General features: G+C 37.4%; 1 protein-coding gene across 5 annotated transcripts; it reads left to right on the top strand.

Moving 5' to 3' along the window:
- The first annotated feature begins 26 nt into the window (after positions 1–26).
- On the top strand, positions 27–27,023 carry DNAL1 (dynein axonemal light chain 1). Of its 5 annotated transcripts, none has more exons than XM_083348225.1 (10): positions 27–686; positions 1,119–1,321; positions 3,034–3,486; positions 11,960–11,998; positions 13,680–13,789; positions 14,752–14,807; positions 16,333–16,388; positions 17,558–17,684; positions 20,714–20,860; positions 23,312–27,023. In XM_083348225.1, exons 1-10 carry the CDS (start codon positions 110–112, stop codon positions 23,356–23,358), a joined length of 1,815 nt encoding a protein of 604 aa, XP_083204351.1. In that variant the 5' UTR covers positions 27–109; the 3' UTR covers positions 23,359–27,023. The 5 variants fall into 5 exon arrangements, with proteins under 5 accessions (XP_083204351.1, XP_083204347.1, XP_083204349.1 ...); XM_083348223.1 differs by lacking the exons at positions 27–686; positions 1,119–1,321; positions 3,034–3,486 and adding exons at positions 7,387–7,403; positions 7,945–8,023; positions 9,213–9,299; XM_083348221.1 differs by lacking the exons at positions 27–686; positions 1,119–1,321; positions 3,034–3,486 and adding exons at positions 7,331–7,403; positions 9,213–9,299.
- The last annotated feature ends 431 nt before the right edge of the window (positions 27,024–27,454 follow it).

Here is a 27,454-nt window from a genome sequence, read left to right as displayed (position 1 = left end):
TCTTAACCCGGAGTATCTGACTGAAGAGAAGCGTACCGGGCTTCTTTGCTTCTAGTTCCGACGCTCAGCGAGTCGTGCAAGGAGTTCGGACTTCCTCGGGAAGCCCATCATGTGGCAAAGAGTCATGGGCAGAGCGTGGGGCTTCCGCTTGGTATTCTTGCGTGGGCCTGGCCACCCGTTGAAGAAGATCTTTCCCAAAAGCTACGGCCGAAGAGGACGGGTAACGATGTCAGTCACTCCTGCTGTAGGCTTGGCCGATCAGCCCGCGAAAATGACAATCGAAGGACTGGCGCCTTTGCAGGGAGTGACGCTCCGGGCGCTAGTAGTGAACGGGCAGGGCAGCCTCTTCGACGCCTGCGCACATTACCAAGCGGACCGGCATGGAGGAATAGACCTGTCCAAAGATGTTTCTAGGGGAGGGGACTATGTCGGAGTTGAGCCCATGGGGCTGTTTTGGAGTCTCTCCCCCGCTACCATAGAGAAGCCTTACCAAAGGCTGGAGCCCGAGGACGTGGAGAGTCCCGTGAAAGTGCAGATCACGGTACATCAGGAATATAGTCAGCCTGGGGCCATCCCCGGACAGGTGCTTGCTCAAACGAGCGTGGAAAGGTGGTTCACTCTTCCTGGCGTGAGAAGGATTAGGTTGAAGGAAGGGGCGATCAGAGGCAGCTTGTTCCTTCCGCCAGGTGAGTAGAGAACCTTCGTATGGTAGGGATTTCAGGCTCTCCTAAGTTAGGCATTTTCTCCAGGCTTGACAACTGATTCTGGGCTTTTGCAGTCTCAGTCGAGGCAATCAAATGGGAATAAGCAATGGGACATTTGTGGCAAGATGCAATATATAAATATATATCAATATATATATCAATATATATCTATATAGATATATAGTTATAGATATATATCTGAGCTTTGCCCATCAACCCTAGATACATAGATGATAGATAGATAGATAGATAGATAGATAGATAGATAGATAGATAGATAGATAGATATAGAGATAGATATATACTTTTAAAATGAGCTTGTTAAAGGGATTTCAATATAAAAAAACAATTTAAAAAATCCTGCTAATAATGTCCAGGCCCAACAAAATTGATCAATATCTACTCCTATACTAGGGAACGGCCCATTTCCAGGTGTGATAGACATGTTTGGTGACGAAGGTGGGTTAATCGAATTCCGATCCAGCCTTCTGGCAACCCATGGCTTTGCAGCTCTTTCCTTGCCATATTTTAATTTTGAGGATCTCCCAAAAGTCATGGATGATTTCCATCTTGAATATTTTGAAGAGGCAGCAAGGTTTTTGTTGCGCCATCCGAAGGTGAGTGATGTGAACAAAACTTCTCGGTCTGTAATACAATTTGCACCAAGACAACATAAACAATTTTTTCCAATGGATTCTGAATAAAAAAATTATGAGGAAACTAGGGAAAACCTACACAAATATCAATCTCTTCTTTTGCCAGGAAATATACATCACTGTGTTAGGTGTTATGATCAAGCGCCCACATAGTAATAACAAAGTGATTAGTGCTTGTATAAAGGTAAAAAGGTAAAGGTTTCCCCTGTCCAGTCATGTCCGACTCTAGGAGGTGGTATCTCCTTTTCTTAGCCGAGGGATCCATTGTTGTCCAAAGCCATTTCTGTGGTCATGTGATTACATGCTGAGGCACACGGAATGCTGTTACCTTCCCGCCAAACTGGTACCTATTTATCTACTTGTATTTGCATGCTTTCAAATTGCTAGATGGGCAGGACAGTGCTTGTATAGCCAGGTATTTTTATGTGCCTAAAAAGAGTGAGTGGGAAATCTTTACAGGAAGTGAAAAAAGTCAGAGGCTATAAAATTACTGAGAGAATTTTGGATGTAAACTTCTTTAAGTTTATAAAATCTACTGTATTAATATTTTGTGTATAAAAGTATGCATAACTGTGATACTAAACAAATAGGTATGCCAGTCCAAAATAGGATTTCATGTACTGATTTGGTTCTCAGTGATCATGTTTTCCATGATAGAAGATATTCATTTAAAATATGAATTTTTTATAGTCTTTGTAAAATCTGAATTGTTTCCAAGAAAACTATGGAAACATATCTAATAATCACAGCATATTACAAAAATTTAATCACACACAAAGATACCCATTTTCTGAACAAAGTACTAGAGTAGGGTAGAGGAGAACAACCCTAATTTCCTTATACTTTTGCTCATAAATTTTCATTCAGAATATTTTGAAGAGAATTTGTGTAGGTTAGCCTTAACAATAATATATAGGAATCTATCAGTCTCAAAGCAGTTTGCAATACAAAATAGGAAAACAACTTTTGAGGGAGCAGATAATAATAATAATAATAATAATAATAATAATAATAATAATAATAATAATAATAATAATAATAATAGAAAGTTGGAAGGGACCTTAGAGGTCATCTAGTCCAACCCCCTGCTCAGGCAGGAAACCCTATACCATTTCGGACAAATGGCTGTCCAGTCTCTTCTTAAAAACTTCCAGTGTTGAAGCATTCACAGCTTCTGGAGGCAGGTTGTTCCACTGGTTAATTGTTTTAACTGTCAGGAAGTTTCTCCTTAGTTCTAAGTTGCTTCTCTCCTTGATTAGTTTCCATCCATTGCTTCTTGTCCTGCCTTTGGGCGCTTTGGAGAATAGCTTGAGTCCCTCCTCTTTGTGGCAGCCCCTGAGATATTGGAACACTCCTATCATGTCCCCCCTCGTCCTTTTAATTTTTTATTTTTTATAAATATATTTATATATAAATTTATATATTTATATATTTTATATTTTTAATTTTTATTTTGAAAAAGAGATACTTTATACAGTCCTATTTTAAATATACTAACCTTTTACTCATTGAGGTTTCTTTATTACCTAGTATTTTTAACAAATTAGCCTGAGATGTTCAATGGCACTTAACATAATTTATAGAATAAATATCTTTTTGAAAAGAGTTAATAAAATACTGTATTCTTTTTAATTCTGTTCCATAATTTAACCCATGCTGTTTCATTCATGAAGGTTAAAAAACCAGGAATTGGTGTTATTGGAACTGGGAAAGGAGGAGAACTGGCTTTGTCAATGATGACCTTCCTTCCAGAAGTGGTGGCTGCTGTCTGCATTTCTGGCTGCAGCTCCATCACTGCCGCTGCCCTTCATTATGGAAAACAGACCCTGCCTGGGCTTTGCTTTAATATGAGCAGGATCAAGATTTTGGACAATGGAATATTTGATATTTACGAAGCTTTGGATGACCCAAGGAATCCAGCCAATTCACAGTCCCGGATCCCCATTGAAAAGGCAGAAGGCCATTTCCTTTTTGTGGTCGGAGAGGATGATCACAATTGGAAGAGCTCCTTGTATGCTGAAATAGCTACTACATGCCTACACCAGCACAAAAAGGCCAATTTTAAACTCTTGAGTTACCCTGGAGCAGGCCATCGAATTAATCCATCTTTTTTTCCAGTTTGCCTGGTAGCTTTAGACCGCGTTCTAGGGGTGCCTATTCTGAGCGGTGGAGAGAACAAAGCTCATGCCCACGCCCAGGAAGATTCTTGGGGGAAGATTCTTGAGTTCCTGAATTTGCACTTGAGATCAAACGAGCAGGCGGGTGGTTGAACACTGAAGCAAATTGAGAAAAATAAGTTCCAAAGAAGACAAAGAAATAGTCAGGGACTGAGCAAGAAGGATGGGCAATGATAACACATGAAATATATGCCTTGGGTTATATTATGAACAGTATAGATGGAGTGGCCGAAAGTATATTTTTAGAAATATAATCTAGAGTACTGGAATGAAGAATGGCTTTGTTTATAGTGTTAGAAATATCAGTTAACTTCTAATGCACTGCAACAAATTATACATAGCCAGCTGCACCAAGTACAGCTTCTGCCATTTTGAAATCACATATCCAAAATATAACTATTTTCTGTCTTCTGGCAATTTTATGCTTTGGAATATAACCAGCACACATAGCAAGTACTGTATTGTTACTTGAATAGAGAACACTTAAATGAGAAGTGGGTATTATGATTTATAATGATACATAAAGTCACCTGCAAAGTGCATTAGCCAATTTAATATGAAAGATGGCAAGTTTTCTTTAGCAGGTAATCAAATTATACTGGCTTTTATAACACAGATACCTGTTTTCATAACACACTAAGATATAGCTTATGTGTGAATCTAGCCAAAATCAATCTTGCCAAAACTGCCAAAATCTTTAGTTGGAATCAGATTTTTTAAAACAATGAAATAATAGAAAGCATAGTACAGTTTCAAATTTTATTAAGACTGGAATTTGCAATTTTAACTAAAATGTACTTCCAAAATATAAGAACTATCCCATTAAAATGTTTAGAGCATGTCAGTTTTTATAGCGTGTTCACTATAGGATGCTCTTATCACAAATCACTATAGTGACAAAAACTATATTGTAACTGCTGTGCATATTGGTACCATCTAAATTGACATTTATAATGGCTTTAAGAATAAATTGTCAAACATTTAATGTTTAGTATGAAGTATTACTGAAGCTATATTCCTTAAAGCAGGGCTTTTCAACCAGTGGTACGGGTACCACCTGTGGTACATTGGCACCTGGCAGGTGGTACGCGACCATCCTAGAAAAGTGGTAGTGGCGGAGGGGAATGAGCTGAACCCGTGGCAGCACTGCACAACCCTGAGCGAGAGACGGCTGTAGCTGCAGGGTTGTCAAGGCTCAGCAGAAGCACCAGGATCAGCACCAGGCTCCAGCTGGAGTTCGGCGCTAATCCCAGTGCTTCTGCTGATCCCGGAAGAAGCACTGATTGCAGCATCTCCAGGGTCTTGTGATTTACATTCAGATGCTTGGCAACTGATTCATATTTATGACGGTCACAGTGTCCCAAGACCAAAACCTGCTGCAACCACCCAGCAGAGGGGAGGGGAATAAAAACCTTGGACAGGAGGAAGAGCGCCACCGGGTGGGCAAGCAGGTGTCTTGCTCGGCTGTGGCTTGGGGGCCCTTTTTTCAGTGCCATTGTAACTTCGAACAGTCACTAAGCGAACTGTTGTAAGTTGAGGACTACCTGTACTTCATCACTTTTTTCCTTTTTTTTTATGGTCAGCAAGTTTTTGACTCCTTGCAAGGCGACTGGTGGTACTCGGATGTTGCCATATCCTAAAAGTGGTACAGTGGGTGAAAAGGTTGAAAAGCCCTGCCTTAAAGTACATTTTATTGCAATTTCTCAAACACTATATATTAGTAAACTTCTCTTGTGTGTACCATTACCTGAACAAAACTGTGCATTGTTCTAACATTTTGAACTTCAAGTGAGCTAATTTACAGAATGCATCCAAAATCCAGAACCTATGACTCCAGTGGAAATGAAATTGGACAAATTCTGTAAAATATGACCAATTCCTTATGTTTGTGCTATACACAACATGAGCTACTTTTAAAGCAGATACATCTCTGAATATCTCCCTGAATTTTTAATAATTTTTCTGATAAAGGCAGTACATTATAAACTCTGCCATTGTTGAAGATATTGAGGAATCTGGTAAGAAAATATCACTGAAACAATAACCTGATGGTTCACAGCTTCTCTAGTACTTTGTACAATTACACCTAAGTTCAGTAACTTAATGCACAAATGTACTTGCTTTCCTACTGGGGAAAAAACACATCTTCTAAAATTAAACCAGCAATTCTTCCAAAGTTGAAAGGGGTACAATAACAGTGTCACCAGGAACAAATTATATGTAACAACATGTCTTATCCCCAACTCATATCCAAGCTCAGAAAACAAAACCATCCACACAATAGTTAATGATGGCAAAGACATTGGTGAGTTCAAACAAGTAGATACAATATTTTATCCCAGTTCAGGGTTTTGGAAATTGAACAAAATTGTGATTTACTGAAATTCAGTAGTATTTGTTCAGCACGCAGCATATTAAAACAATGAAATAACTAGAAGAAAGTATTAAAAGTATTTCTTACTGTATCAGGAAACAGCAAGAACAAAAAAAATCCCAGTATCAAGTTAACAGGATGACAAATGACTGTATCCTAGGTCCTCCCGAAAGAACTTGTTTAAGAGCCTTCAGTGTTAATTTAATTGTAACTTGGTTCTCCATTTTACCATGTGTATACATCACATGATGTATCTGATACTTATTAATGCACCTGGTTAACTGGTTCAGAAATGTTTTGTCATAAATGCTAAGGTCCCAACACAGTTCTGTTTTTCCTTGCAGCTGGAAGAGCCCAATACAATTTCTGCTCTGGAATGTATTTTTAGCCAGGAAATGTTTATTTGGCATTTTTTGCAAATCAGGTGAAATACTTCATATTTACGTTCAAACGCTTGGTTGTTGGAAAAAAAACACGATCTTTGCTTTCACATTTGGGGAAATGTGCAACAGCTTCGGATCACTAAAAAGCACTGGATTTCACCCCTCTGTAAACAGATGTTACTCTGACCACTGACGAGAAAATGGAAATCCAATATGAAAACAGGTGAAATTCTTCAGTTGAACCAAGGAGGTCATGCCTGGAGTATAAACATCCGGATGATCGTGTCATCAAAGAACAACTCCGGATTTTTAAAGCCCAACCATGGCATGTCTCGATGAGCGACAATTTTTATCCTTTCTGCCCTTGATAAGGACAGTCACGAGAAGATCGTCTACCCGCTAAGGCAGGGGTCTTCAAACTTGGCCCTTTTATGACTTGTAGACTTCAACTCCCAGAATTCCTCAGCCAGGCATGCTGGCTGAGGAATTCTGGGAGTTGAAGTCCACAAGTCATAAAAGGGCCAAGTTTGAAGATTCCTGCGCTAAGGCAGCGTTTCCCAACCTTAGGAACTTGAAGATGCGTGGACTTCAACTCCTGGGGAATTCTGGGAGTTGAAGTCCACGCATCTTCAAGTTCCTAAGGTTGGAAAACGCTGCGCTAAGGACAGTCACATTCTGCTATTGCTTATTTAGGGCTTCCCATCCATACACGCATGCACACAAATACGATCGTGCATTTATTTTTTCCAATTTTCGAAAAGAGCTAAACTGAACTGCTACGGTCGGCGCGGTTCAATGCCTCAAATTCCGCTTGCATAGGACGCACGGCGCCCCCATCTTCCCCTGCTGAGAAACGAAACCACGGAAATCCACGCTCGGTTTAGCAATCTGACCTTTTTTTCACCCCTCCCGGCCTCTAGGGGGAGACTTCCAGAATGAAAAGTCCCCTCTGTTTTCAGAGGGATCTCTATGATCCGGTTGTTGATTTTGCTTTTGCTCACGTGTCTGTCCCCCCTTTTTTTTCCCAGCTTTCATGTGAGCATGCGCGTGGGTTTCGCTCGCCATAGCAACCAGGGCTAGAGACGGTAGCAACTGGAATCCTAACAATGGTGAGTTCCTTCGAGGGCTACCGAGGAAAGAAGAAGAAGAAAAAGAGAGGCCCGGGTGAAGATGAGGCGGAGGGAGGGGTGCTCCTTTGGGAAGGGGAGTTGGGGGGGAGGGGCGTTAGTTGGCCGGCTGGCTGTTAGTCGTAGTAGGGCAGGGGTAGGCAACCTCGGCTCTTTTATGACTCATGGACTTCAACTCCCAGAATTCCTGAGGCAGCGTAGCTGCCTCAGGAATTCTGGGAGTTGAAGTCCATGAGTCATAAAAGAGCCGAGGTCGCCTACCCCTGTAGTAGGGCAACAGTATAAATGGTGGCGATGGCTTGTGGAGAGAAGGGAGCAACAACAGCAACGGGGAATATTCTGGCAAGAGAGAGGGAGCTTTGGAGGAAAGGCAGGGTCGCTGGAGCAACAGGTTTCAGACATTGCTGGGGAGAGGAGAGCCTTTGGGGGAATGAGAGGCCGAAGAGGCCTGTGGGAAACCACGCTTGTGGAGGGGGAAGGTACTGGATCCACGGGAGACTGTGAGAGCTTTTACAAGTTTTAGGGAAGAAGTTCCAGCAGCGCATGCAGTCTTCTCTCACACAAGGGGTACGGTAGAGGAGCAAATGACCGCCACCAGCCATGTGAGTTGCAAGTCTCAAAATCTCCCTTTCATCCCTGCAATCTTCCCTTTTCATCTACTAACTGCAGCATTGTAATGATTTAGTCTGGAGAATTGTGCGAGGGATTACAAAGAGAGGCAGGTTGGTGTGTTAGAGACTCCTAAGTATACGTTGTTTGATTAGATCAGCGTTTCCCAACCTTAGGAACTTGAAGATGCGTGGACTACAACTCCCAGAATTCCCCAGCCAGCATAGCTGGCTGGGGAATTCTGGGAGTTGAAGTCCACGCATCTTCAAGTTCCTAAGGTTGGGAAACGCTGGATTAGATAGTACCCACTTCCTCTGATCTCCCTTCAAAGAGCAAAAAATAGAAAACTCTGAGAACTGAAAACTCTAAACAAAGAGAGGGGAACTGAAGCTTTAAAAAGGTTCGGTTCCCCTCTCTTGGTTTACAGTTTTCCGTTCTCACAGTTCTTTATTTTACTTTCCATCACTTTCCATCAGCAGAGGGTTCTAAGGGGAATTGGTTGTTGCTGATGGAACAACGCACACCTCTTGAGGTGCCTGGCTTTTTTTTTTTTACTAATTTCACTTTTTTTAGTGAAGTTAGTAAAAAAAAAAAAAGCCAGGCACCTCGAGAGTTGTGCATTATTGCATCGGCAACAACAAATTCCCCTTAGAACCCTCTGCTGATGGAAAGTGGAAGAAGATTTGCTGATTGCTACCTGGCACTTCAGCCTTCTATTCAAGGGGTCTGCTGACTCTTAAGAATTCTGGAACAAAAAATCCAAATAAGACTACTTTTATGGAATCCCAGCTAGTATGTTACAATTAGTGTAATAGGACGGTAATAAGCAGAAGGCACATTTGGTTTACTCGCAGACATCTGCAACAAGGATTTTGACCTATTGCTTGTTAAGCAAAAATTTCCTCATAATACAACTATAAAGAAGGAAATTTGAGCATTAGGAATAAATTGTTATGTGAAAGGGCTTTGAATTTCATTTCTGTTTGAAAAAATTCTGGGCTCAGAATTTTTGGATTGAAAATGTTTATCTTTTGCACAAAGCTGTAGGTAATTAATTTCTGAGTTCTGATTGAAAAGATAAGAGATTCAAGAATGTTAAAAACCGGCAATTTTACTTTTGTCTTTATTTGGGAGGTCTTTGTGATGGTTGAAGGCTAATATAACCTTACTTTTTTCCCCTAGGAAAGGTGCTCATTTGAAGAGTGATCTCCAAAATTAATGTAAATTGTAAGGGTTGTCTGAATATCAGAAGTCACCTTCAATAGAATGGTAAATAAAAATTTTAAAATAATGACAGAGAATTTACATTAAAGAGTTTGAAATTTTCCAAACCATACATAATACGTATCTACATGATAAATTTAAATACTGTTTTTCTGGCTTATGATTAGGGTTCATTCAATATTTCATACTTAGATTGACCAGATATTCTTTCTTTTCATATATATGTTACTATTTCTTTTTCTTCTTAAGAGGGAATAACATAGGTTTTGATTGCGACAGTATAATACCTGAAGCTACATGTAAAACTAGACGGAGGTAGAGAAGCCTTTTCATCTTGCACTTTAAAAATCTCAGTAAGCTCTTTTAAAGCTACAGATTATCTATTATAAATGAGTGACACTTCATAGAATGAAGTTGTTTCATTAGCTGTTAAGAATTGTCACTCTAGCCTGAGTAGAGAAAAGCATCTTAACTGAATGTAAAGTTGCTAAAATATTTTGTGTTACAAATCATTTAATCTGTCCTCAATTCCTTTTACTTTTTGCATAGCTACTTATAAATTCTTCACAAAGGAAGTATATATTGTGCTACCACAGCTTCTATGCAGAATTATGCAGTGTTTTTTTTTTCTTTCACAGAAGTTTTCTTTAGGGAGAATAGAAAAGTAGCAACATTTAAATGTAAAGAGTGAAGGTTTGCATCTCATGTACATAATGTTATCCTTTCAATGAATAAAAGCAGCAAGAATAAAGTCACTGACTATAGCTGTCATATCAATAATTCATAGGTAGTTTTATTCATGTCTTACTGAAAACATGTCATTTTTATTCCTCAATATCTGTGAACCATATAGTCTTATCCTGTAGTACTTAGTGTTTTTATGAAATTGAATCACAATTTTCCATATAAAAATATAGCACTGTCAGATGAACCCCATAAAATAAACAGTTGCTTCAACTAATTTTGAATGGTTTAAATGTAAGAAACAGCAGTGCTACAATTTTAATTTTGTATAGATTATTCTGAACATGAAGTTGGACTGACCTTTTCTATCAGTAGGATTGTTACATGCTAATATGTATTTCTTGTCAAAAATAAGATTAGAGATAAAAATCCTAGAGGAAGAATTTCAGATAAAGACTCATGAAGTATAGAAAGAAACTAAATTATTAAACTGTTGCTCTAATAGGTCCTCTGATACCATCCAACGGAAAATCAAAAAACACATTGAATCATATAATTCATATCTTTCATTATTTCTACAGAACTGCTCAAGGAGTGAGAAACTCAGGGAGTTTGAAAAAATACAGAAAGACAGAAATGGCTTAATAAATGCAGCAAAATTATGGAATGTACCCATACTGGGCACCATACTTAAGGTTATAGAGACCTGGAATATTAACAGAAGGGCAACAGAGATTATCACAGAATGAGAAACTAAATCCTATGAAGAGAGATTAAAGGAGCTGGGTTCCTTTAACCTTGAAAAAAGAAGAGTGAGGGGGGACTATAATAAAATTTCAAATATCTCAATTACCAAAGTACCCAATTACCAAAGCAGTAATCAGCTCCCACTTCTTGATTATGTTCAAACAGAAATTAGACAGCCTATGTTGTATATATATTTATTTAGATTCCTGAGCTGAGATATCATACTTAATGGGCTCTTTGAATGTTATGATATTTTTTTTGGTGTCATGAATATTCTGCCAGTACCCATATAGGCTTATAGTTTACTGCAGCTGCTTTTTCTTTTATTACCTGGAGCCCCAGCAGTGCCCTTTTTGATTGTAGTCCATGGTGCTGTCTATTATAGCAGAGGTTCACAGAGTTTTTGCTGCTCAGAAGGATGGGGGGAGGGGGAAGGAGAGAGAGAAAGAGAGAAATTTAAGGAGCAACTGCTGAGTTTGTTAAGTGGATAACATTAACCGTTGACAGATTTTATTGTAATAAGTGCATTCATACAAACAATAAAAAAATAAGTGATGTGAGGCTGAGTGAAATTGGTAATAACAGTAGAATCAATAAGTATACCACTATAAATTATACCCGTAGCAAGTAACTTGTTCAGTTCTTCCCAGTCTCTACCCACTTTTCCTCAGGCCCCGCTCTTTTCTGTACTTGCGGCTCTTGAATTGTTTGAAAAGAGCAATGACGGCTCAAAAAGGTCCCATATTCATTAGATACTGTAAGATTGGAAAGTAAAGTAGAAAATCTTCTGCCAGTTCTAATCTCTCTAGTTCACCTAAGCTAAAATGAACAGGTTTTTCTTCTTTTAAAAATTTTTCATTGATTCTATTGTATAGATGAAGCGCATAGGACATTTAACCTAGGACCAGAATAACATAGTAAATACTCATTAAACTGATCCCCTCCTTGATCAAGACTTAATTTAATTAATGTCAGTGTGGTACAGTGGTGAAGGCATTGGACTGGGACTGAAGAGGTCAATGTTCAGGTCCACCCTCTGCCACAGAGCTCATTGGCTGACAGCCAGTCATTCTCAGCCCAACTTAGTTCAATCATAGGATTGTTTTGTGGGGGAAAATGGAATAGAGAGTGCTTTGTATGACTTCATGAGCTCCTAGAGGAAAAGCATGATATAAATCTTAACAGGCAAGGAAACAAATGATAAAGCCAGACAATTAGCGGGTTACATAAATCTATTACATTTTATTTATATGTTGTTGGGGTTTTTTTATTAGGCAAAAGCAACAACTATCAAGGAAGCTTTAGCCAAATGGGTAAGTAGAAAATATATTGTGTGTTCTTAATTAGATGGATTTTCTTTATCAAGAAAAGTGATTTTTTTAGTTCATGCAAAACAGTTGTTTTCAAGGAACCCAGAAAAGCTGTGTAATCAAACTTTTTAGCTTATCTAGTAGTTGAACTACAAATGTACATTTGTACATTTAATAATTATATAACACTGACTATAAGCTGAAAAATGCTTCTTATAGACATTCCATAATCATTGTATGAGGAATATATATTAAAAGCCATGTCAAGAACTCATAAAAATCAAGATTTGTTAATACATAGTAAAGGGAACAAATGTAGTGGATAAACAGCTAATGGTAGAGACGTTTGGGAAGGCTTTATTAACAAAGTGGGAAGAGAAGCAGTAAAGTGCTTTGATTATTGGGCTGCAGAGAACCTTAGTGAAACTGAAGTTGTATAGAGTAATAAGGAAAAGTAGAAATATTGGGAACCATAAGTAAATGTGATTTGGTTAATTGCTCAGAGATAGAATTCTGAAAAATGGGGGTTAGGAATGTGTGTTTGGTACAAGTAAGAGAAAACAGGAAATGTATTCTGTATCCAGCTAAGAACAAAGCAGCCCCCCCCCCCAAAAAAAATCTATTGGAATATTCCATGTTGGTGGCATATGAGCAAATGAAAACTCAAAACTGATTGTTGTATATTGTGTTCAGGACAAAACTTTATTGTTTCAATGTTCTGGTCAGGTCAGGTGCTACAGCATTCCAAAGCTTAAAAGACAATTGGTGACTTCTCTATTTGTCTGTGTTTTACAATGGTGTGGGTAATAATTCCATGGCTCTTCAAGCTCAAATTTGGAGACTACCCTGCTAGCCTACCTTTTTTAAAAAAATTCCATTTATATCCCGCCCTTCTCCGAAGACTCAGAGCGGCTTACAAGTTTAGCAGTAGCCTTCTTTCTATGTATATGCCTGCTTATTAGGGCTTTCACACACACCCCAAGCGGCATTATTACAAAGTCAGCTTAATTGCCCCCAACAATCTGGGTCCTCATTTTACCAACCTCGGAAGGATGGAAGGCTGAGTCAACCTTGAGCCTGGTGGGATGCGAACCTGCACTAATTGCAGGCAGCTGGTGTTACTTAAGGAGGCATTAGCCCACTGCTCCACCAAGGCTCTTGGACCCAGTATGCTCACTGGACCCATTACTCCACTGGTTCCTTTAGGTCACCTCCATACCACCACCTTCCTTTTTATCTTCAACTCCTAAGAGAAAGTGGATTAAGTGGGTACAAATTCAGTCCACTTTTACTTCAGCATGTGTGAGGGAAGAGCTTTTAAGAGGTAATAGCGCACAATACCATAGGAAGAGCTATCCTACCATTAATAGCCAATTTCCTTACTGCTGTCACCCTCCCTGCCCTTGAATAGTGCTAGTATTGAGTTCACTCTAGTTGCAAGTCCTAGTCATCCTCCCTTTTACTAACAGCAGTTTAATTCTGACCTGAAGTACCCCACAGTTACCATTCCATACCAAAGTTCACTCCAGCCTAAAAAAACCCCTAACAATCACACTCAGTGATTGAGAAGGTGATAGCATATCTGTTTAAAAGGAGTTCATTTCTTTTTCTCTGAGTAGACTAGAATGATTATTCTCTAAATTTTGAGGAAGCTGTTGTTTTTATTGTGTGTTTTTTACTTCAGGAAGAAAAAACTGGTCAGAAGCCATCGGAAGCCAAGGAAGTGAAACTCTATGCTCAGATTCCCCCTATAGAAAAGATGGATGCTTCTCTTTCCACTCTTGTTAACTGCGAGTAGGTGCTGAATACTAAAATAAATGTATTGGGTTCGTGCTTTCAACAGTACAGGTAGTCAGTACTTTTAGTGACTTTTGGGATTGGCAACTCCATCACTAAGCAACTCTATTGTTAAGTGAAAGAGTCACTAAGTGGGAAATCACATGACTGGGGCTGTACTTTCCTGTTCCAGCTCATTGGGCAATGCTCTATATTCAGCTTGAAACTGACAGAACTAAATAGTTGAATGCCTTCAGTTTTGCTTGCCTTTTAACCATTCCTTTGCCTTTTGGAATGCTAGCTCCAACTGGAATAATTAACAAGAACGGAATTAATGTTCGTATTTAAATTCATTGAAGAGGAAGGGATTACAAGAGAGTAAGCAAGTACACAAAATACACATTGAAAGCAATTTTATTATGTTATTTGTTAAATTTATTTGCCACTTATCTCATGGAGTTCCTTGAGGCAGCAAATAAATTTAATGCACTGGTGTTGGCAATTGCAAATGCAGTATGCAGAACAGCCCAGAGAATTCCTTGTTGTGGCTATTCTTACTCTCTTGGAATCCTTTCCTCTCCAATTTCTTCATTCTTCAAGAGGGGAAGAACTAGTCTGGTACAGGAGAGATTGCCTACAGAAATAGTTGATTTCCCCCCCCCCCCCTTTCCCCTCTCAGGGTGGAGAGATTTCCATAGGTATGTTTTGCCACATGATCACCATCATTTCCCCGCACATCGCCCCTCCAGTTTCTCAATTTCAACATTAAACATTTTGTTCAACATTACTGTTTTGAACAATATTATCATGTTCACCTGGCTTTATTGATATAGTGCCACATCATGATTTGAATGAATCATATTAAAACCTGAGCTGTGTTCCTATCTTCCACCAATAATAGTTGTCACAAAGTGTTTACAAATCTTCAATTATTACTGAATTACAATTAATATAAAATCCTCTTTTTTCTTTGTTTCAAGAAAATTGTCTTTATCTACAAACTGCATTGAAAAAATTGCCAACTTGAATGGGCTAAGTAAGTAACAATGAACATATTGCATTTTAACTATTTCTCCTTTCTCAAACTTCGGTAAACCATGATTCTAGAAATGGAGTTTGTATATGTCACACTTGCTTATGCTATTTTATCAATTTTGTTCCTCATTCTATTTGTAGAAAATAACTTATTGTATGTATCTTATACTACAAAGAAAAAGATGTTTCCTTTTTTAATATACTATGAAAACAGAGATCTTAAATATTCAGTTGAATAGAAAGTTGGGATATAAATTGGATAAATAAATTAAAAAATATTGTTCCCATAATTCTTAATGAACAGATTTTTCTCCTGCTGTGGATTGATTTAGCCTGATAGTAATAACTATTCTTATTAATCTGTCTTACTGTGTAGCCAATTACAGTTAATTTTAAAATCAAGCTTTATTTGAAAACAATCTAAGCAGTACAATATTACGGTATATTGATTGATTTTATTTGACTACTGATTGAATGATAGCCTTTTGCACTGATAACCTTTTGCATCATTTGAAATAGGCTTGTGGCATTGTTGAAAAAAAGACTTGGAGTGTGTTTCAAGATATTCAGTATAGGTTTTTCTACTTAAAATGAATTGATTGTTTTTTAAAAAAATATTTCCTTCAGTTGTTTTAACCTCTTGGGATGTTTGTCATCTGCAGCCTTTAGCTGTGTGATGAATCCACAAATGCACAATTCAGTATGTTAATGAGGAATTTGATTATTTTGGCTTATTACATGACGAGCTTATGGCTCTTTGTATGATAATATGTTCAGAGCATGGGAAAGATTCAGGAAATGTTTTGGAAAACTCAACTATCTGCTAATTCCTCCATTATTTGCACAAAGAACAGCCAGCTCTCTGGTTCACAGTGAATCCATTAACAAGAAAGTGAAAAAAGACTCTCTCTTAATGAAATATAAGATAATTGGGCTCTGACGTTTAGGTACTATAATGCAGTTGCTGAAATTTCTGTAACCTTACCTCTCAACTCTTTTAGTAAATATTGTTAAAGTAGCCTGAAAATCTTGCTTTTGATTGAATCAGTTACCAAAAATCTAAAGTACAGTTAAAGCAACCACAAGACATTTCTAAATAGCACCTGTTTGGTGCTGAATATCTATTTTTATTCTCTGTTCTTTTTCCAGATTCTCTTTTCCTTTTAACAGTTAGGTGTAGTGAATAAGGCACCAGGCTAGAAACTGAGAGAGTGCAAATTCTAGTCCCACCTAAGACACGAAGGCATCTGGGTGACTTGGGCCAGTTATTTTCTCTCAGCCCTGGGAAGGAGGCAAAGGCAAACCACATCCAAAAATCTTGCCAAGAGAACTGCAGGGATAATAGTCAACAGGAATTAAATGTTCACACATTTTTTGACCAACTGGACTGATATACATTATTCTTAAGTATCATGTGCTGGGTATTTATTTATTTAATAAATATGCTGCCCAATTCTCAAAGCTTCTGGACGGTTATAGTATTTCTTAACTAATAATGTAGAAAAATAAGTTTGTTTCTATTACAGAAAACTTGCGGATATTGTCATTGGGAAGGAACAACATAAAAAATCTGAATGGGCTGGTATGTAATCTTGATGAGATAGTTGCTTCTCATAATAACAGTAAGAGCATCAGTGCATGTAGTGGATATTAGTTTGTTGGGACAAATATTGAATAAAACCAACAACACTGTGTAAGTCAAAAAAACATCTTGAAGAACCACAGATTCATGAAGAAGTATAAGATATCTACCTCATGTCAAGAGGATATATGAGTTCCACAAATAGTTTTTCACAGCTAGTCACAGTCGTCAACAACACCTCACTAAGTAGCCGTACAGCTCAGTTCACTTAGTGGAACTGCTCAAGAAGGGTTTCAAAATATACCTTAAGATGAGTGGTGGGATTCAGCCGGTTCGCACCACTTCGGCAGGACCAGTAGCTAATTTTTTGTTGCCCAGGCCCAGAATGGACTTCTGGAAGAGGCATCCACACAGAGAACTGGTTGTTCACATATTTGAATCCCACCACTGCTTAAGATCCATTTATGACTGGCAGCTAATGCAGATAACACAATCATTTGATCAACTAGTTCCATTTAACGTTGCTGCCATATGGGAATCTTTATTCCATGCATTGCAATAATTCAACTACACATTGCCAGAAAGCAGTAGCAGCAACAATCTATCAAGGCAAGATCACAGTTAGTATATCTCCTAAATTGTTAAATGATGCATGATAAATATATATGTCTGCACCAAAATAATGAAATCAAAAGCACTTACACTATGAACCTGATTTTTAGGGAAGTTCAAATTCTCTGAAGCACCATTAATTATCGGGATTCTTTCTCGTCCAATCTATCAGTCTGCTAAATTCTAATTCAGAATACCTTCTGTCTCATAAAAATTAAGCTACTTCTTGCAACAAATTAATAGCAGATCATAACTCTCAAATTTGTCTAAAATCCCAAGGAAGTTGCCTGACATGACTCTTGCCTGGCTGGTGTAATCTAGAAGGCTTTGAAATCTGTGGATTCCTCTTATGACCCCCCTCCCCAACTTGGATATATATGGAATGAGAATTTGTTTTTTCTTTCAATGCTATCATTTTTTTTAATTTTAAATTTATCTTAATTTATGCACTGGCAGGGAAGTAAAGAGTCATACAATTTTATTTTATTTTTTGCTTTTCTATTTAAAAGCTTCTGCTGGTAATAGAACATTTTCCTCAGAACATTATTGTCTTTCAGGAAGCAGTTGGGGATACATTAGAGGAATTGTGGATCTCATACAACTTGGTTGAGAAGTTGAAAGGTCTCCATGTGATGAAGAAGCTGAAAATTCTCTACATGTCCAATAATCTGGTGAAAGATTGGGGTAAGACAATGTCATCAGGTCTACTTTGAAACATATTGATCATTTTACTGTGGTTATATTTAATAAAGTCTTATGCTAGAACATAAATTATCTTGGAATATGTTCACAATTACCCTACTGCACCACAACAGTGTTTTTATTTTGAAAGGTCATAATCCACAGATAATATGTAATAAAATAAAGTGCAATAATGGACCTAGCCAAAGGAGGAAATGATAATAGAAATTGTTTTATTATGTTGTTTGCTCGGTATTTATGTATATTTGTATTTCATACATGCTTTGCTATTGATGAATTTGTAAAGACCTAGTTAGCTATTTGCTTGTGCCTATGTATTCCATGATTAGAAAGTATAATATACCTATTTATAAATTGCCATTGCTTGTTCCCTGTTTTCTGGTTCCCATTAGTAACCTAGCTGTGTTCTGATTTTACTTTTTTTAATGTCAATTTATCAAATAAATTAACAGAAAATTGTGTACATAGAACAATATGATACAACATTAAAATGAAGGAAAGAAAAATGAGATTTATAAACTGAAATCTTAAAAAAATGATCAAATTGCTTGGAAATCCTTTACCTTGTTCGTTTATTAAAACAAGACTGATGTGAAGTTTGAGAGCAAGTTTGGCTAATGGCTGAAGACACCAGACTTGAAACCAGGAGACTGTGTCACACATTCTCAACTCTGGAAAGAAGGCAAGGGCAAACCACTTCCAAAACATTGCCAGGAAAACTAGGGATTAGTCCAGACAGGTGCCAGGAATTAACACTGACTCAAAGGTATACCAAGGCGGGGGGGGGACATTTGATAAACAATATGTACCAAGTTCATATTTATCTTTTCAGTATTGTGTAATACTTTTTGCCATTGTCCCACTTGTGAAAATTCCATGATTCTTAATATCTTAATTAGTTCAAAATACTGCGAATATAACCAAGAAGAATTTGTCACATAAGAGTTGGTTTAAAATCATTAACTATCTTGGATTTTAGCCAGAAATGTGGAAATAATAGGGCAAACCCAGCTGAACCATGTGGACGAATATTCTAGTTTCTGAATTGCATCTCTAACAAGGAAGCCGTTACAGCCAACCTGCTTTAGGCATTCTCTGAAATACTCAGTATACACTAATTATTATTTTTTTGTTTATACTTAGAGACTAATTTTTTGATTTTTCAAAAACAGCAGCTCATTATTTCCTATTGTTTCAATATCATTTTCATCAAATTTCTTCACCTTTTTACCAAAGCGCGTTGTTAGCTTAGAAGCCTCAGTGGATTCCTCCAAAATCTCTTAACAAGGGCAGAACGTCAGGTGCATCCCTGGCAGTCCAAGTACAACTTGAAATTCTCTGAGGTCAATCAAGTGGCCTTAGGTTTTACAGAAGTTTTAAAACTTATTCGTTAGTCCCAGCTAATATTTTGAGAAGCTAGTCTGTCCAGAAAATGGATTTGCCTACTATTTTTATAGTTTGTTTTGTTTCTGTCTTTGAATCAGTCTTGACTCCTGGCAACTGGCTGGATTAGGCTCTGCAGTTGTCTTGGCAGAATCTTTAGAAGTGGTTCCCTTCTTCCTAGGTCTGAACCACAGCAACAGGCCCGAGGGTCACCCAACTGGTATTTTGCCTAAGGCAGGGGTAGGCAACCTCGGCTCTTTTATGACTCATGGACTTCAACTCCTGGCTCAGGAATTCTGGGAGTTGAAGTCCATGAGTCATAAAAGAGCCGAGGTTGCCTACCCATGGCCTAAGGCAAGGAACTCAGTCTCCCAGCTTCTTCCTTGGTGCTTTTAGCTGCTACACTAAATTGCCTCATTATGTGTTGCGGTTATCTTATCATGTGAACTTGACTATTGACTACTGTATACTGCCCAGCGTCATTTCTCATGAGATGGATGGCTATATAAATTTGATTAATAAATTGTAAGCCGCCCTGAGTCTTCGGAGAAGGGCGGGATATAAATGGAATTAAAAATAAAAATAAAATAAATAAAATTACTTAACAAATAAACTTCAGAATAGAAAGATGAAATTGTATCAGCAGCACAATGTGTTCCATACGCACATGTATCAACATTAAGTACAGCTATGGACTTCCATTTGTTGTTAAGTGAAAGTTGTGTTTTCTATACTCTTCCAAGCCAGCTCCACATATGTAATTTCACCTGGTAATTATTACAACAAAAATATCTAGATTTATCCAGATTTATCTACATTAGCAGGTCTACTCTTGGAACACCATATTCTAGATAATGAGACACATGTGTTATAAATGCAGCTGATCTAGCAACCTCTGATCAATTACCTTGGGCTTCCAATTCTGATGAGGTGGGCAAACATCTTCATGGGCAGATAGTAACTGTTAGGATGGTATGGTGCTTTGAATTTCAAGAGTACTGCTTGCATTCCCATGCGTGCTCTGAAACATTTGTGTGTGTGTGTTTTGGAGTGACCGTGGATGTGCAAGTGGTATCTGTCAACAGCACCACACCCCAAACATGACTTTTCCAGCTCTAGAGAGTACCAGGTAATCTGGAAGAAAGACACATCTGCTTTAAGGAATTGTTAACAGGTGATCTGTGAGGAGCCACGCAGAGAATTTCGCTGAAGTATAACATTGTTTATTAGCACGTTAGCTACTTCATTGATGAACACACATCTTAATTTTATAAAATTTTATATAAAAAAATAATTTCTGTGTTTGAGAACCAGAACTAGAAACCTGAAAAGTCCAAACCAGAGGTAGTGAAATATTGCACATTAAATGAATTATTCACATTATTTGCAGTAAGTGAATTATTCTCTTAACATCTCCCTGCCTTTCTGACATGGGCATTTGGTAAAAGCCATGTTAAGCCACACATCATGATATTATCAGGCAGATAAAATAAGCTCTGTAATTCCACTGATGATGTGAGGACTCTATCTCCTGCAGGCTCCCGTGCCTTTTGGTTTTGAAGTTGGGATTTATTTTCCTCTTCATAATATTTTTCTTTCTTTCTGATTATATCTCTTTATGGATGCAGCAGAGTTTGTGAGGTTGGCAGAGTTGCCGTTACTGGAGGACCTGGTGTTTGTGGGCAATCCACTGGAAGAGAAATATTCTGCTGATTCACAGAGCGCCTGGGTTGAGGAGGCCACCAAGCGAGTGCCCAAACTGAAGAAACTCGATGGTGAGAATTGAGGAGGAATAGCATAGCATTAATAACGGAGCCAAACGTTCATATGAAAAGTTAAGCTTAGGAAAGTCCAGTTCAGTTGTGATTGTTCATTTTGAAAGTTAAATTATGATAAACATTTTTACTGGACCTTTTGCTTTCAACCAAATTATTCAGCAGAGACCTATAATAGAGATAAACCAAAATCTGTAGATTTTTATTCCTATCAAATATTTGTTTTTAAAATAAAATACTGTAATTTAATAAATTGTTGCTATTAAAAACATTACATGTTGGAAGAAAGAGGATATGTTAAGCAAGTTGGAAATAAAGACTACCTCCCATCAGACACTAATGTTAAAACGTGATTTTATCTTAGGCTTTGGAATAATTTCTTCCCTGTATTCTTAAGTCTTGATCTGAACATATGTATAATAATAATAATAATAATAATAATAATAATAATAATAATAATAATAATAATAATAATAATAATAATAATAATAAAGTTGGAAGGGACTTTGGAAGTCATTTAGTCGAACCCCCTGCTCAGGCAGGAAACCCTATACCATTTCGGACAAATGGCTGTCCAGCCTCTTCTTAAAAACTTCCAGTGTTGAAGCATTCACAGCTTCTGGAGGCAGGTTGTTCCACTGAGTAATTGTTCTAACTGCAGGAAATTTCTCCTTAGTTCTAGGTTGCTGCTCTCTTTGGTTAGATTCCATCCATTGTTTCTTGTCTTGCCTTCAAGTGCTTTGGAGAATAGCTTGACTCCCTCTTCTCTGTGGCAGCCCCTGAGATATTGGAACACGGCTATCATGTCACTCCTCGTCCTTCTCTTCATTAAACTAGATATACCCAATTCTAGCAACCGTTCCTTATATGTTTTAGCCTCCAGCCCCCTAATCATCTTTGTTGCTCTTCTCTGTACTCTTTCTAGAGTTTCAACATCTTTTTTACATTGTGGTGACCAAAACTGGATGCAGTATTCCAAGTGTGGCCTTATCAAGGCATTGTAAAGTGGTATTAACACTTCATGTGATCTTGATTCTACCCCTCTCTTAATGCAGTCTAGTACTGTGTTGGCTTTTTTGGCAGTTGCAGCATACTGCTGGCTCATATTTAAGTGGTTGTCCACTAGCACTCCAAGATCCCTGTCACAGTTACTACTAAGATCCCTGTCACAGTTACTACTATTGAGCAAGGTACTACCTATACTATACCTGTGTGTTTGGTTTTTCTTTCCTAAATGTTGAACCTTACTTTTTTCATCATTGAATTTCATTTTGTTAGATAGTGCCCAATGTTCAAGTCTGTCAAGATCCTTCTGTATCTTAAGCCTGTCTTCTGGAGTGCTGGCTATTCCTGCCAGTTTGGTGTCATCTGCAAACTTGATGAGTTCCCCATCTGACCCCTCATCATTGATGAACATTTTGAAAAGCACTGGGCCCAGAACAGAGCCCCGGGGCACCCCACTACTCACTTCCCTCCATGTAGATGCAGTTCCAGTGAGGACTACACACTGAGTACAGCCTGTCAGTCAGCTACGAATCCATCTGGTGGTGATGCTGTCTAACCCACATTTTCCTATCTTATCAAGTAATAGGTTGTGGTGTACTTTATCAAATGCCTTACTGAAGTCCAAGTAAATTGGTCCACTAATTTTGTCACCTGGTCAAAGAATGCAATCAGATTTGTCTGGCATGATCTGTTTTTGACAAATCCATATTGGCTTTTGGTAATGACTTTGTTTGCCTCTAGGTGTTCGCTGATTTGTTGCTTGATTATCTTTTCCAGAATCTTCCCAGGTATTGAGGTCAGGCTGATAGGTCTGTAGTTTCCTGGATCCATTTTTTCCCCCTTTTTTTAAGATGGGAACTACATCAGCTCTTTTCCAGTCCTCTGGTATTCCTCAGTGCTCCAGGATCTTTGAAAGATTTAGTTCAGTGGTTCTGAGATCATGTCTGCCGGTTCCTTCAGAACCTTGGGGTGTAATCCATCTGGTCCTGGTGATTTGAACTTGTCTAGGGTGGACAGGTGCTCACTTACCTTTTTCTTGCCTATCTTGTGCTGATATAAATAACATCATGGGAGAATTGGTGGATGCATTAGTAAATTCACTGAAGAAGTGGGTTGGGCAGTCATTTGTTTTTACTATTTTTATGCTAATTTTTAATTTAGTTTTTCAGTAATAATTTTAAGAAAAACAGAGTCTAGCTATGAATTCCTTTAAATTCTTGTTAATAAACTTTACCAAAGTGATATATTCTTATGAGTCTCTCTCTCTCTCTCTCTCTCTCTCTCTCTCTCTCTCTCTCTCTTTCTCTCTCTCTCTCTCACACACACACGCACACACACACACAAAGAGCACAAAGTTGAACAATTGGAAGTGATAGGGAAATGAAATGAAAGAAAATGCAATAATGATTGTTGTGATTTATGTATGTATGTATTTATTTATTTTAGGTATCCCAGTTATAAAACAGGAAGAAGGTGAAGAAGGAGAAAACTAGCACTTTTTCTTTCACATTAAATTATTGATGTATCTCCAGCACTGTACAGGATGCGATGCTTTTGTATAAATATGTCTTTAAAGAAAAATTTAGGTAACTTTTTAACTGATTCATCTCCATGTTCTTCACACCCAAAGAATTTACTTTTTTATTATGAATGTTTACTTTTTATTTAATACCTGGAGTTTTTTTTTGCAAGTGTATGATTTTTTTTAAAAAAGAGCAGATTTCTATAAAGCACGTGTTAAATGGTTTTCTCTAATCAATTGAAAAATGGCAGAGGGGCTCTATATAGTATGGCTTTTAAAAAAAAATTTCTTTTAAAGGATTCAAATAGTAATATTCTTTAACATTTATCAAGTGTTTCATGTTTTTTTCTCCTGGGTTAATATGCAATATTAGATAAAAAAAATGAAGGCAGTTTCTTTGTTGTAGGCAAAGTATTTCCTCCTTTGGTTTAATATGCTGGCTGAATTTTCCTTTACATACTTTGTTTTAAGGAAGATGAAACTCTTAAGCAAAGGTTTGTGCTGATTATATGTTACAGAATGGCTGAAGTCCTTTATTATTTTGGAATCTAAGTAATCTGAGAAGAGAAAACAGCTGTCAAAATAAATTGAGATATAGCAGGTTGTTCAAAACTAAGATTCCATTTTAGCAATTGATAAATGACAGCTGAAGAAACAACAGGAAAGAAAGAAGAGAAAAGCAATAAAGCTGTAGGATATATAGTGTACGTGTTCCAATGCAGTTTATTTTTCTGATAAAGAAGACTAAGTTGTCTTTGTCAAAGCCGCCTCCCTCCCTTGAATTTTTACTGATATGACTGGACATTTTAGTCATTCCTAAAGATGGAAAAGAGAGAAATAAAGTAAGGTGTTATTATTTGTTGAAAGTAAAATGTAATTTTATACGGCTTGCAGCAGTTTTTCTCTGCTCTTGTTTTTTTCTACTTAAAAGTATTGGCTCTGATAATCCATTTCTCAGTTAACAGATGAGAGGCTGCTATGGGAATAAACACCATGGAACACAGTGAGGCTCATTTCTATTTTACACAAACACTGAGCCTTTGCCCAGGAATATTTATTCTTTAGCTTTCGGATTTATCATAACCATTTAAATGTGGCAGTTGGTTAATATACTTACCTCTGTGATTCTACTCTGTCTCAAATCTATGTATTTATTAGGCATTAGACAGTTATTATTCTGAAAGAATTTTGCAGTTCATATTTTTTTTAAGAGGAGAGTTCCTTACTATTATAGGCTTGGTTAGTCAAAGAGCAATCCTCCAAGATATTTCACAAAGTCTCACTAGAGTTTTATTGGAAATGTTCTTGCACATCCACATATTGGATTTTTAATTTGTTTTTTACTTTCATCCTATTTATATTTAATCTTAGTTGTTTCTGTGAATCAATCCATGTAGGTGCACCATTTTTAAACAAACATATGTTAGGTTTAGTGCTTTGCATTGTTTTTCTAACATATTCTCATTTGTATCTTTATTGTTGTCTTCACATTAGGCCAGGTGTAGGTAATCTTTTGTTGTCCAGGAGCCCACCTTAATACTGGGGAAGAGGCTGCAAAATGAATGGAATACTTCACATAAATGAGCAGGGTTATGTTCAGGGTTACAGACTAGAGTACTAGATTTGAAAGGCAGCTGTAAACTGAATAAACAGATGTTTTAGGGCTTACACTACTGTACAGGTGTCATCTTTTCTTATTTCAATAAATGGGAAATGATGCTATCAGTTTTCAGCAATCATGACAAGCTTTAGGAAACTTGAGGGCCATAAAAAGACTGCATGGCATGATGTCCTTAGATTATAGGTTGCTGGGTTCTGCTTTAGGCAATAAGTCTGCTTGGATGCAGTGGAAGTTACTTCTGAGTAAACATGTATAGGATTGCACTGCTCGCAGCTGAGGAAGTTTGTGAACAGATAAATGATTATAGTTCTTGATGTAGAACTTTTTCTTTTTAACAGTTTAAAGTAAGGGACTGTGAAAGGCACTATGTTCCCAGACCAGCGATAGTCATTTATTTACATCCTCTACTTTGCATCTTAGCAATTGATTTTTCTCTTGGTACCTGTGAGGCAGGAGAAACTGGTGAACTAATTAAGAGTTGTCATATCTGGGGTACAAAAATTGGGCCTGCAAACATTGGGGCAGTTGCTGGATGACAATAAACAGTCAGGGTATTGTGTATCTCTTTCCTTCCATCTACTGGTCATCCAGATTTTTGTAGCCTGGATAACCTTTAACTAGGCCAAACAGTGCCATAAAACAAAACCTTTTGACTCAAAGTACTTCAGATGAGCTAACTTAACCAAATTCATCAAAAATCTGGGCCCCATAGCTCTTGTGGAATGGATATTTTGATTTTGTAACACAAACATTTTCTTAAAGCACCTTATGACATAATGCAAAAGCCATAAAACATTTCTGGTGCTGATGTTTGACTGTGCTATACAGTTCAACATAGGCTATTTTCAAGGCAGAAACATCTCTGAATGTATCCCAGCTTTTCTAGTGAAGGCAGTGCATTAGAAGCTCTGTCATTGCTGAAGACATTGAGAAATCTGGTGAGGAAATTTCTCTGAAAGGATGACAGCCACAGGTCACAGGTTTGCCTATGGATTGGATATTATAGTGTAGGTTTAAGAGATTTGTTCTCTGCAAGGACTTGCTCTTGAGGCATTTAGCTTGCTTGGAATTAAGATAAAAGTCAGGGTTCTTGCTAGTGAAGTGTCAAATGTCCAGTTACCTCCAAGGGATCTGGTATACAGGCAGCTCTAAATGCCGAATTGGTTCTTTTAATCCCATTCTTGGTATCTCTCAAATGGTCAATGCATTTGAAGGGGAAAGTCAGCAAAATGTTTGGACTAGCAATTTTTGTGGAACTTGGGATGAGTTAGCATTCTCTTTGATGCTGATGGTATAGCTAGAGTGATATTAACCATGCACGTAATGCCATAATCTTAGAAATCTCTATACCTTTTTGTCTTGAAATCAGTTTTTTCAGAGAGAGTTCTGCCATTTCACCTACTTCTTGTTATTTGGGATCCCTCACATATACTGTAACTATTATCTGGGAAGTAAGATGAAAATTTCCTGAGGAGAAAATATCTAAAATGAACAAGACCAGTAACTAGGAGATGAATCTATGATTGTTCAGAAACCATGTTTAATTTTCTCTGTTCATGTCATGAGAAACAAAATTGTTATACACTAATAGCTTTTTTTTAAACCCTTTGTATAATGCTCTTTGGAATGTGATGGGATACCTACCTTTAGGAGTGGTTGATAGGAACATGACAACGCATCTTTCTTTAGCAAATAGCGTCTTAGTAAGAATTAGTGCCTTTCTTAAAAGAACGTATTGATAAGCTGTTATTGGCACTGGTGTTTCTTTCAGGAGATTAGGTGGAAATCCTTTACTATATCCAGCATCTTTTTGTTGCTTGGCTTGTAACTATACTATTTGTGCCCTTTGTGTCAGCTGGATTGCTGACATAATCCCGATGTAATTTGCTATAACATTTAGAGGGGAAAAAATTTAAATGGAGGAAAACTGAGGTATCTGAAAAATTTAACTGTTCTGTCTCTTGCAGAATGATCATGGATGATCAACAGGCATAATTTTTTTAAAAAGTTTTTTTTTAAATAAAGAAGATATATTTATAATTCAAGTTTATTTTTGGTATGCTTATAGAAAAATGTGATTCTATAACAAGTGTTGCTTTAGTGATTAGCTCAATCCCCTGTTTTTTTAGCCAGTACTAATTGTAATGCTTGCTTGTATAGAAGTTGGCTTAATTTTATATTTTTAAAGAACATTGAATTGCACGGGTGTCTCCAGACCCATATACAAACTCATAGATTTGCTGCAGTAGGGAAAATGAGAAGCAAAGGGAATATTTTTGGATTTTTAAAAAAATTGCAAGGCTGGCAAGAATCTGATGAAATAGATGCATATTCCATTTATATAGATTCAGTGTGCAACAGATTGTACAGTGCTGCACTGGAATGCAGTATATCATAAATTCATAAATCAAAAAGCAGTGGTGCTTGTGGAAAAGCCTTTTATAGT

The sequence above is a fragment of the Vipera ursinii genome, assembly GCF_947247035.1.
Source record: "Vipera ursinii genome assembly, chromosome: 1".
Lineage (NCBI taxonomy): Eukaryota > Metazoa > Chordata > Lepidosauria > Squamata > Viperidae > Vipera > Vipera ursinii.
This window is presented reverse-complemented; position numbering and strand designations above follow the sequence as displayed.